Source organism: Saccoglossus kowalevskii, chromosome 19 (genome assembly GCF_978046115.1).
Source record: "Saccoglossus kowalevskii chromosome 19, keSacKowa6.1, whole genome shotgun sequence".
In the NCBI taxonomy this organism is placed as follows: domain Eukaryota; kingdom Metazoa; phylum Hemichordata; class Enteropneusta; family Harrimaniidae; genus Saccoglossus; species Saccoglossus kowalevskii.
Window position 1 is genome coordinate 30,201,479 of NC_140659.1, and position 12,017 is coordinate 30,213,495.

Genomic DNA, 12,017 nt, shown 5'->3' on the forward strand with positions numbered 1-12,017 from the left:
ATCAACAAAGCATTGCTGTGATGTGGCAATGACATGGTTGAGTGAAAGCTATATTGCTAAACTTTTGTTGTATATTGTGCATAGTGTATAATAAATCTATCAGAAATAAAATTTTGAATGATAAACCTACCACTCATCAAAACAGTTTGTCGCTAATCTTTTTTGCTAAATACCGTAAAATCTGTATTAGAAGCCGCATCCCTGTGAGAAGTCGCACCTAGTCCTTTTAAACAATTGAGAACCAAAATTTCATTGTTTCTCATATGTGTAGATGATGCTGTAATAGAAGCCGCATTCTATCTGTTGCATTGTATCATTTTAATAGAAGTCACAACTTCTAATACAGATTTTACAGTACTTGCTTGCTTTGACTTTGTAGAAAACAAACTATGCCTTTATATAAAGTTAATAATAATTAGCTTTCAAGTCCTCTACATTTTCTAGCAAGTAATAGTACCAAATGTTTTATTATTAGGATGGGTCTACCTGCTTGATTGAAGCTTCTAAAGGTGGCCATACTGCAGTAATATCACTGTTATTAGAGTACCCATCTAATATGTTACCATCAACAGTCCCCATGGATTGCTCTATGCCAATCAATGAACACGGAGAAGTAAGTAAAATAATTTGCTGTCAATGTTGTCATGGTAGATCACAAGCTAGTTATCAGTCATGCACTTTTTTTTGTGTCAGATTTGTACATACTTGTGAGTTGGCAAAATTACATCAAAGTGCACGAACTTCAGTTGTTAGTAAACTTTATTTCTGCACAAAAACAAACACAAATCTATTTATAATTGTTTCCACTCAGATTCCCCGTGTTCCGACTCAAGCTCTACCAACAGTTGTTCCACCTCAGGAACCCGATAAAGGTCCATCTGATATGGTAGAAAACGAGTCGTCTTTGCTCAACCAGGCTAATCTAATGAATTGCAAAAATAGTAAGTGTTTGCTTGATAGCATATGCATGAAATTCATTGTTATTGTCATGCTACCATTCTCCAGAATTAGCCAAAATTGAGCCCTACAGTATTTGCTATATTTGCGTAAATGACAGAGGTGTGTCTATGGTCAAAATTAGCTATATTTCAATGGCTCAGCGTTCGTTAAATCTCTAATTTAGGCGTCAGGAAAGAGTGACAGGCTTTAATTTGGTTTAACTTAGTTTAATCGTAAGTGAATATTTTCTGTTGTATGCAAATGCTCGATGTGTTATGATATCTGCCATTTTATTCCATACAACCTGAACCTGAATCTTTGACCTGATAGGTCAAGTCACTAACCAATCAGAATGATTTAATTACATACCTCATTTGAATATGTTAATGACAGTTCAACGACCTCACTCTTGAATTGTCTTCAGTAACTCCAAAAAACCTAAATTAGATTCTTATTTAGGCCTCTGGAAAGTTCAAAATGTTTGAAAAATAGTGTCATGCACTATTTGATTTATGTGCGATTTTATTAGAGATGCGGTATGTATTTGCGAAGAACTTGTGTATAAAGCATGTTCTAAGATACCAGTATTTTAAGTTGAAACTTGTATCTTTTATCACAATGCATAGAAAATTTAATTTTCTACACTCAACCAAATTACACAATTTTCCTGAAATGTGGGTCAGTAAATAATATTGCTATAAGTAAAAGTTTGTCTCAACTCATTATTGATACTTTCTGTTTTAGATATTTTTAAAGAATTTATGAATTTGCTGATGATTTGCATAAATTCCATCACTACTAATTAATTTCCTCTCTATCCTAGGTTCTTCTGGGCCATTGAATTCTGAGAGGGCATGTCCATCTTCAAATTCTGATAGGCCATGTCAACCACTGAATTCTGAGAGGGCATGTCCAGCACAAAATCCAGACAGGGCAGAAAGGGCATGCCCCGAACCAAATCCCGACAGGGCATGCCCGTCAAGTCAGTTTCTTCCTTCCCATGAAAATCTACAAAATTTACTAGCATTATCGCAAACTTCCAATGAAGAGAATGATGATGATGATGGAGGCGACAATGATCGTGCTGGTGGTAGTGAAGACCAAGAAAATCCAGAAAACTCCCTCCCTAACCCAGAAGAGGCACAAGCAGAGCTGAATAAAGAATTGAATTATAATCGAGAGCTCAAAAAGCAAATCCAGAAGAAGCAGGAAATTCTAGAAGAGTTACAGCGAGTAGAAAAACAATTACAAGAACGAGCGCGTACTCAGAAGAAAACCAAAAAGCGCCTTTATAATATGAAAGCTCAACCCAAAATTTTAGAGAAAGATGCAGAAGATGAAGAGGTCAGCATGGACCAATTGATTGAGCCCGAAACAATACCCACTCCTGACAGTTCTTCAAGTTTGGAAAATAAAGGCACAAGCACAAGTGAGGCTTCAACTGATGAGAATATTATGATGTTGTCTGGGTCATTAGTTATGACAACACCAACTACAACGTTAACCATGTCTAGTGGCACACAGACTATGTTTCTTGGTGATGGTACTGTGGTAGCAAGCTGTGTTCAAACAAGTCAAGAAGCACACCAAGTTACACCACAACCAGGTATGTGTATTCTCACCGTATTACCAATTACCAAAGCTTTGTTTGAAATTCATGGAGGCATAACATTTCCTAATTGCCCTTCCGTGTTAACATCAGTGTACTTCAACATATCCAGATAATCTTTCTATTATTCTTGTATTCTAAGCCAATTTTACCCTTTAAAACCTTGCACAAAAATAAAATATTTGCAAATAGGTATCTCAATGTGTTTTACATGCAGGTTGAATTCCTGTCACACCACTCTTGGCAGCTTGCATTTGAAAATATTTTCTAAATCATGATTTTACATGACTCTAATCTCGGATCAGCAAGTTGCTGACAAATTCTATTGATTCCCCCTAAAGTGTGCGGATGAAATAATGCCAGAGTGTGGCATGCATCTTGTATCACACAAGTTCAGAATGTTGTGGGGAAAATGTATATGGATAAGTCTAGCACACATTATCCAGACTAGCAGCGATAAATAAAAATACATGTAATATTTAATCGCAGAAAAAGGAATTATGACTACTCATTGCACATAATTAGGCCAAAAAAAAATTGTTGATCAAAAAATATGATATATCGTTTTAAACTCGTCATTTTAAGCAGTAAAAAAGTGTTTCCTCTAAAAATTAACGACCCCGGACTATTGTTTGATCTCCAGGGTCCCCGGGAGGGATAAGTGGAGACTTTGAACCTCGGGGTGATCTGCATTTAAATACAAAAGACTGAAAAAAACACTTTGATTTTTGTGTTTAATATCTAGCATGTGTTTGATTGATTCCCATATACCTCGGCTATTTACGATACCCTTAGTTTTCACGAGTTTAAAAAAAAAAAAAAAAAATCAGACCGACTGACCCTATTTTTCGACTTGGGGCAACACAAGTTTTTTTTGGCCTTCATAGCTTCCAACTGATACAAGCGTTTAAAGACAATATATATTTCTTTCCATTTTCACAGTAATTGAAAACCCAGCAGCAGCAGTATCACCACCTATTCCAGTCTGTATACCACTACCATTTGACAGGTCAACACCTCCCAATACACCCAGTGCAAGTGTACTATCACCAACAGTTCCACTTACTCCAAATACATCTCCTGTTTCGTCCAATGGCTCACCACACATCTCGCCACAAGTATCTGGCAATGTGTCACCTGCTATGTTTTCGGCCGTGGAAATAGACGCGCAGACGGAGAGCAACCATGATACTGCGTTGACGTTAGCATGTGCTGGTGGACATGAAGAGCTGGTGACTTTGTTGCTGAGAAAAGGAGCCTATATAGAACACAGAGATAAAAAAGGTAAGATTCATCATTTGTGATGAACAAATTGTGTGTAGTAGTTTTTGGGTCAGGTGTAGTTAAAGATGATGGATAAACGCAGATTACAATTAAAAGTAAATAGAACTTCCTCTGTCATACATCAGTTCACCAAATTGCAAGCAGAACTAACTAGTAACACATTAGGAACACATTACAAAGCTTTGAACATTGACACATTGGCTTATACATCTAGGGTAAAAATTGGGAAATGGCCGATAGACATTAGTATGTGTACTTGTGTGGTGTGTAAATCTGAATGTCATGCTCAAGAAGTATGTAATAAGAAGTAATGTAATCCTGTCGTCGTTTACACTATCAGCCTTGTCTAATGCATCATCTTTATATCTTTCAGGTTTTACTCCGTTAATTCTGGCAGCTACTGCTGGGCATGTTGGAGTGTGTGATATCTTACTCAGGCATAATGCTGATAAAGAAGCTCAATCTGAAAGAACTAAAGACACACCATTATCATTAGCTTGTTCTGGAGGCCGTTATGAGGTCAGTTTTATGATCAATCAATTAAAAAAAATCAAAAAACTTGCAGTCTATATTTTAATAACTCAGTTTATTTCCAGTAAATAATAGAATCTCCAATACAATAGAAATCTAACTAAAAAAAAGGGACAAAGCCGGAAACTAACTTTACTGACTTTCCATACAGGTTGTGGAGTTACTTCTGAGTGTAGGAGCCAATAAGGAACATCGTAATGTGTCTGACTATACACCACTTAGCTTGGCTGCATCTGGTGGCTATGTCAACATTATTCAACTACTGCTTAGCTGTGGCGTGGAAATCAACTCTAGGTATGGCTACAATGTTTTTTTCTCCGACATAAAACTGTTATAAACTGTATAAATATATTTTAAAGTTGCATTCCTACTTTGTATGGTCTGCAGAAAAACTCGCATGAACTAGTATAAGCAGAATCAGAGAATTCACTACATTCAATTAACCCACCATAGACTCCGGTCAGTCAAAATGACTATTTTGAACTGTAGGCATTAATCAGCAATTCTGCCGGTGACGGAGAGATAGAATCCAGGTCAAGATTCTTTTACCCCTTACGTCACGAACCCACGTGACCGAGGCCACCTGGCAGCGCCATAGGTAGCCGTCCATTACTCTGATTTTCTCTCCGCCTCGAGTGGAGATGAAATCTAGCGAGCTCTGCTGGATCGCCTGCTTTTTTTTCCTGTCCGGATTTATAGCTTGGGTTGTTGCCGCTGCATGGCATTCGACATTGTAGCTGGTAGGATAAGTTTTCCTTGTCATTTTTACTCTCGTGTCGTTTTCCCCTTTGTGTGTAGTATTTTTCACAACAAAGAAATTAAAATCCGGCGCCACTACGTAACCAGTTGGTTTTCATGGCGGCTCCTTTTACAACTGTAATTCGTTTCCCTCATGCATGTCGTCTTTTATTTTCAATGTATTTAGCAATATATAGATGTAATGACAGCACCAGGGCTTGCTGCCGTTTTCTTTCCGGTCTCCTCATGTTTCGAGTAGACCGTGCAGTAGTTATATTCAGAATTTACCAGCATAGAACCGGCATCCGAGATACTTTGTCGTAGCTCTGTGTGGGTTTCGGGGTTTTTGCGTGAAAGCGTGTTTTTTTTAGCTCCGCTGTCGACTTTGTCGAGTGGAGCTTATCATATGAGTGATTGTCCGTCGTCGTCGTCCTTGTCAATGTTTTACTTTTTCGACTTCTTCTTGAAAACTACAAGCCTGAATGCTTTGATACTTGGTGTATATGTACCTTGGGTAGACCTCTCTTACTTAGGTTTGTTCATTTCATGTTGATATCTTCAATTCTCTAATTTTGGAGAATATTTTTGTCATTTTTGGTAAAAAGTGATATTTTCGACTTCTTGTTAAAAAATGCAAGTGCAATTGCTTTGATATTACATATATAGGTACTACATGTGGACCTCTCTCAGATTTGTTTATTTTGTAATGATATCTTTAATTCTCTAATTTTGGTGAATATTTTTATCATTTTTGGTAAAAAGTGATATTTTTGACTTCTTGTTAAAAACCGCAAGTCCAATTGCTTTGATACTACATATATAGGTACTACATGTGGACCTCTCTCAGATTTGTTCATTTCGTGATGATATCTTCAATTCTCTAATTTTGGTGAATATTTTTGTAATTTTTGGTAAAAGGTGATATTTTTCGACTTCTTGTTAAAAACCACAAGTCCGATTGCTTTGATATTACATATATAGGTACTATATGTGCACCTCTCTCAGATTAGTTCATTTTGTGATGTCTTCAATTCTCTAATTTTGGTGAATATTTTTGTAATTTTTGGTAAAAAGTGATATTTTCGACTTTTTGTTAAAAACTTCAGATCTGATTGCTTTGATATTAAATATATAGGTACTACATGTGGACCTCTCTCAGATTTGTTCATTTTGTGATGATGTCTTCAATTCTCTAATTTTGGTGAATATTTTTGTAATTTTTGGTAAAAAGTGATATTTTCGACTTTTTGTTAAAAACTTCAGATCTGATTGCTTTGATATTAAATATATAGGTACTACATGTGGACCTCTCTCAGATTTGTTCATTTCGTGATGATATCTTCAATTCTCTAATTTTGGTGAATATTTTTGTAATTTTTGGTAAAAGGTGATATTTTCGACTTCTTGTTAAAAACCACAAGTCCGATTGCTTTGATATTACATATATAGGTACTACATGTGGACCTCTCTCAGATTAGTTCATTTTGTGATGATGTCTTCAATTCTTTAATTTTGGTGAATATTTTTGTAATTTTTGGTAAAAAGTGATATTTTCGACTTTTTGTTAAAAACTTCAGATCTGATTGCTTTGATATTATATATATAGGTACTACATGTGGACCTCTCTCAGATTTGTTCATTTCGTGATGATATCTTCAATTCTCTAATTTTGGTGAATATTTTTATCATTTTTGGTAAAAAGTGATATTTTTGACTTCTTGTTAAAAACCGCAAGTCCAATTGCTTTGATACTACATATATAGGTACTACATGTGGACCTCTCTCAGATTTGTTCATTTCGTGATGATATCTTCAATTCTCTAATTTTGGTGAATATTTTTGTAATTTTTGGTAAAAGGTGATATTTTCGACTTCTTGTTAAAAACCACAAGTCCGATTGCTTTGATATTACATATATAGGTACTACATGTGGACCTTTCTCAGATTAGTTCATTTTGTGATGATGTCTTCAATTCTCTAATTTTGGTGAATATTTTTGTAATTTTTGGTAAAAAGTGATATTTTCGACTTTTTGTTAAAAACTTCAGATCTGATTGCTTTGATATTACATATATAGGTACTACATGTGGACCTTTCTCAGATTTGTTCATTTTGTGATGATATCTTCAATTCTCTAATTTTGGTGAATATTTTTGTAATTTTTGGTAAAAGGTGATATTTTCGACTTCTTGTTAAAAACCACAAGTCCGATTGCTTTGATATTACATATATAGGTACTACATGTGGACCTCTCTCAGATTAGTTCATTTTGTGATGATGTCTTCAATTCTTTAATTTTGGTGAATATTTTTGTAATTTTTGGTAAAAAGTGATATTTTCGACTTTTTGTTAAAAACTTCAGATCTGATTGCTTTGATATTACATATATAGGTACTACATGTGGACCTCTCTCAGATTTGTTCATTTCGTGATGATATCTTCAATTCTCTAATTTTGGTGAATATTTTTGTAATTTTTGGTAAAAGGTGATATTTTCGACTTGTTAAAAACCGCAAGTCCAATTGCTTTGATACTACATATATAGGTACTACATGTGGACCTCTCTCAGATTAGTTCATTTTGTGATGATGTCTTCAATTCTCTAATTTTGGTGAATATTTTTGTAATTTTTGGTAAAAAGTGATATTTTCGACTTTTTGTTAAAAACCAATAGTTCAATTGCTTTGATATTACACATATAGATACTACATGTAGACCTTTCTCAGATTTGTTCATTTCGTGATGATATCTTCAATTCTCTAATTTTGGTGAATATTTTGGTCATTTTTGATAGAAAGTGATATTTTCGACTTCTTGTTAAAAACTGTAAGTTCGATTGCTTTGATACTATACATATTGTTCATTTTCTAATGATGTCTTCAGTTCTTTAATTGAAATGTGCATTGCTAACAGCGGAGCTATCTCAGCCGATAGGCTGCTTGTTTTTTTCACTGGAGTTCTGAGGCCTGAGATTTTCTTTCAGAGCCATCAAAATCGCTGAGACTGACCGCGTCACAGCAAGGTCGAGCGTCCAGTAAACAAATCGGTTAAAGTGAGTTGCGTGTTTTGCATGAGTGGAAAGTCCTCACGCTCGGCTACCGGTACTTTATGTACCGGGACGTCGAGTAAGAGGCCCGACAGTGGAGGTACCGATATTTTTCTCGGTCATCCTCACAGTCAGTTTTTTCAGGCGGTGTTTTACTCGATTTTACCAGCTGCAGCGAGGCTGTGCCCCTGGAGGCTTTCCTCCTATGGGGCCCGTTGCGGGTCTCTTTGTGGACCCTTCCTCGCACGGCGCCGGGTTTGTCTCTGAGTTGAGGGCTTTGGTCGAAGGACTGTCGGGGCAATTGCGTCCCTGGCAGGCCGGGTAGATCAGACGCAGTCGGAGCGAGCTGTCTCCACTGTGTCCCTTTGATGGGCAAGCAGGAAGAGACACAAAAGCATGTTTGCATTCAAACACGTTCCCAGTCACGGCTTTTCCACCATTTGGGGGGGTGGCCGAAGCTCAGGCTAATTGCACCGGTCCTTCTCTGGATCCTCGGGCACTGAATGCCAACGGGGTGCTGGCAGCCAAGTCTCCATTCTCGGGGCAGGGTTTTCAGGGCAGGGCACACGTTGACCCCCCCCCCCCCCCCCCCCCCCACTTTCAGCCAGCTAGGGTTCAACACGCGGTAACGGTACAACGGTAACTAATTTATCCTTGTGTCCGGCCCCCGCTGTGGGTTCTCTTACTCGTTTTTTACCGACCCACGGGCGCCCCCAGAGGGAACAGACCCTGTCATGAGACGCACAGTCGAACACGCTCCCTCTCACAAATTTAAAGTGAAAGGAGACGCAGTTCGCTCGCGTCGGATACAGCCGGTACTCCGGGTGGTCCCTCAGAGTCTTCCATCTGTATGACTCGGTGAGCCACGCTTTTGGGGTGAGGCGGAGTATCATCGATCCTAGTGATACGATGTATATACCCCCACCCTTGATCCTAAAGCGACCACCTAAGGTTGCTTCAACGCTTATGTGATCACGGGCGTCGGGATCCAAAGCAACCCCGTTGGCACGTCTCTCCCTGTCCGCCTGAGTGCGGATTGGGGCGCTGAACACGCAAACAGTGTTGATGGGCGGCGTTGGTCAGCCGCGGAGGATGTGATGCTTAAGGCCCCAGGGTGGATTAACATTAGGCAACACTTCCCACTGGACCAAACGCTACCCGGTCGGTGTGGTTTCGGGATCAGACCCCATAGCGTGCGATGAGACCAAAACGCCCCCAACCAGATTCCCCAGACCTCGATACCACAAATTTGGCAAACCGGGCAGAGGGGGATAGCCGCGTTCCTTGGGGGTCTTTGCCAACTGAAGACTACCCATCCAGCCCTGAGGGCAGAGTTGCTTGAGCACATTATTGTGCGTGACCAGCACTCTGGAGACCTTGGAGGCAGAACGCACCAGCCTCCTCGACCAGGCGACATTTTTACTGGTGGGCCACCGCATATCTACATGCGACACCCCCTAGTGTTGCCTGGCTCTCATGGCCAGGGCCACTACCGTGCTACGAGACGCGGCCTTAGACGCATGTGTTTTCGCCGACAAGCTGAGCCGGGGTACGTCCCCACCTCAGTGACGCAGACTGGACATCCTCCACCCTCTTTGTTCAGGGAATGGTGGGTACAGTCTCGGAGCTTCGGAGTGCAATGAACCAGAGGGTTCAGATCGAATCCGCTAGCTAGCTAGGGGCCCAGTAGGTATCACTTACACGCATAGAAGCTCTCAGTAGACCCGCACATACGAAAGCCTTATCTGAGCGGGCTGCCCACGTCCTGGCCAGGGCAAACAGGGATTCCACCTACGCAGCCTACATTTCTAGGCTGCAAGCATACACTGATTGGTGTAGCGGAAGGGAGATTGATCCATACCATCCCTCTATTATCCAGGTAGCAGGCTCCTTTGTCCACCTGTTTGACGAAGTGGGTTTGAACTACGCAGCGAGTGTTGGCTACAGGTCGGTCTTGTCCCCCACCACTCAGAACGTACGGGAACAAGACTAGCCGATTGTCCTATTATTCGGAGACTATTTTCTGCTTTCCAGACGCCAAGACCCCATACAAGGGAGCCGCTCAACTGGGACTCGTCGGCTGTGTTGTCTGCTCTAAGCAGACCGCTCTTTGAGCTTCTCCAGTCAGCACCACTCAAATTTTTTACGTGGGAAATAGTGTTCCTACTGGCCCTCGCCTCAGGTAGGCGCCGGTCAGAGCTAGGCGCGCACTGTCCTTCGCGGACGATTGGGCCGCTTTTATGGACGATCAAGTTGTACTAAAGACACGAATCGGGTTTCTCGCCAAGAACCAAATCCCAGGACACGATCCTCACCCGATCGTCATCCCCCGGCTGGCAAATATTGTCGGTCCGGAGGATCAGGAGGAATTGCTTCTCTGCCCGGTCCGAGCGCTGAGTTGCTACGAGAACCGTACCAGGTTTTCCAGACGACGAACCAAACACATGTTTTTGTGTTACGACCCTGGCAAACAGGATAAGCCGGCTTCCCCGACTAACATCTCCAGGTGGATTTCTGCGACTGTACTGGAGGTCTATAATACACATTCCTCCTCAACACAGACCTTGCAGAGACACCAAGTACGAGAACATGAGGTCCGTGCGATTGCTAACTCACTAGCGCTAGCGTCAGATGCCCCCCTCAAACACATTCTGAGGACAGGCTTCTGGAGAATGCAGAACGTCTTCATCAACTACTACCTAAGAGACACCCATATTGAGCAGGGTCTCTTCAGGTTAGGCCCCGTCATAGCGGGTCAGGCCTTGTTTGCTGACCCAGCCCGAACGATCGCAGGGGCCTCTGCGCATAGGCGATAAGTCAGTCTCGACATTTTTGCGGGCAGATTGTCTGTTCCACTAGCACTTCCTGGAAGCTCCCAGGTTTCGCTTCTGTCGACCTACGCCCTCATGCGAACTGTTTCGGTCTTACTTCAAGCTTATCACCCCCGAATTCGGCTTGGGTCTAGCTTTCTCGGGCACACCGAACCCTGTCACCACAGCAGCATTGGCTTCTTGCTTTGGGGACAGCACAGGCAAGGTAAGACACCACCCTTCATGGGTCTTAACTTAGGTTTTTGGGTTTGTTTTCATCCCGGACTAGAGAAGGGTCTTTCATCATTCTCCTTTTTTTTCTGTTGGCTCGGAAAAACCCACTACCTATCGGTGTCTGACTCTGCCTACAGTTCAAAATAGTCATTTGACTGACCGGAGTCTATGGTGGGTAATTGAACAGAGTTAATTTAGGCGTGGCAGTGTTCTCCCCAGGAATTTAAACCACTGTGGCCTAATTTGCATATCATTTACATAATAGAAATTGACCAAAGCACATTTACACCCACACAATAAACAACATATATTTTCAAAAACAAAGTGGCAGATATTTATTTGCTTTACACAGTGTTATAAACACTTTTATTTTTGGGCACTTTTGTAATATTAATGAGCTCTGTCACAGTGCAAATATTTTTGTTTGGAGTCAAAAAATTACGTTTCACAACTTAGAAGAGTTTGAATTTAAAAATGAAACATTCTCAAAATGCAAATACTGCAGACTAAAAAGAAACAAATAAATTGTGAAAGATTAAATGAACCTCATCTGAAACGTTCCAGCCAGGATTATGTTCAAGACTTTCATGATCTTATTTACTACAAAATTCTCCTCCAAAAAAATCGACCACGTAATTATTTGGCGGATTGTTGGTTTTTATTCCGACCATCAGCTTCTACAACGTTTACATTTACAATAAATGAACGAACAAATAACACTTCCAAACAATCATCAAAGTTACGGCGTGACATAACTTACTTCGCGATGTTATACACCGGTTATACCAATAATTCCTCTTACTCGGTCATGATGCCATGCAAAAAT

General features: G+C 40.3%; 1 protein-coding gene across 1 annotated transcript in view; it reads left to right on the plus strand.

The window, feature by feature from the left end:
* Positions 1-12,017, plus strand: part of LOC100368207 (ankyrin repeat domain-containing protein 17-like) — a 48,872-nt gene that overhangs the window by 23,949 nt on the left and 12,906 nt on the right. The window contains exons 13-18 of the mRNA XM_085493490.1: positions 476-613; positions 812-941; positions 1,763-2,545; positions 3,491-3,832; positions 4,206-4,351; positions 4,515-4,657. Of these exons, the coding sequence (XP_085349616.1) occupies positions 476-613; positions 812-941; positions 1,763-2,545; positions 3,491-3,832; positions 4,206-4,351; positions 4,515-4,657 (1,682 nt within the window). The remainder of the gene's footprint in view (positions 1-475; positions 614-811; positions 942-1,762; positions 2,546-3,490; positions 3,833-4,205; positions 4,352-4,514; positions 4,658-12,017) is intronic.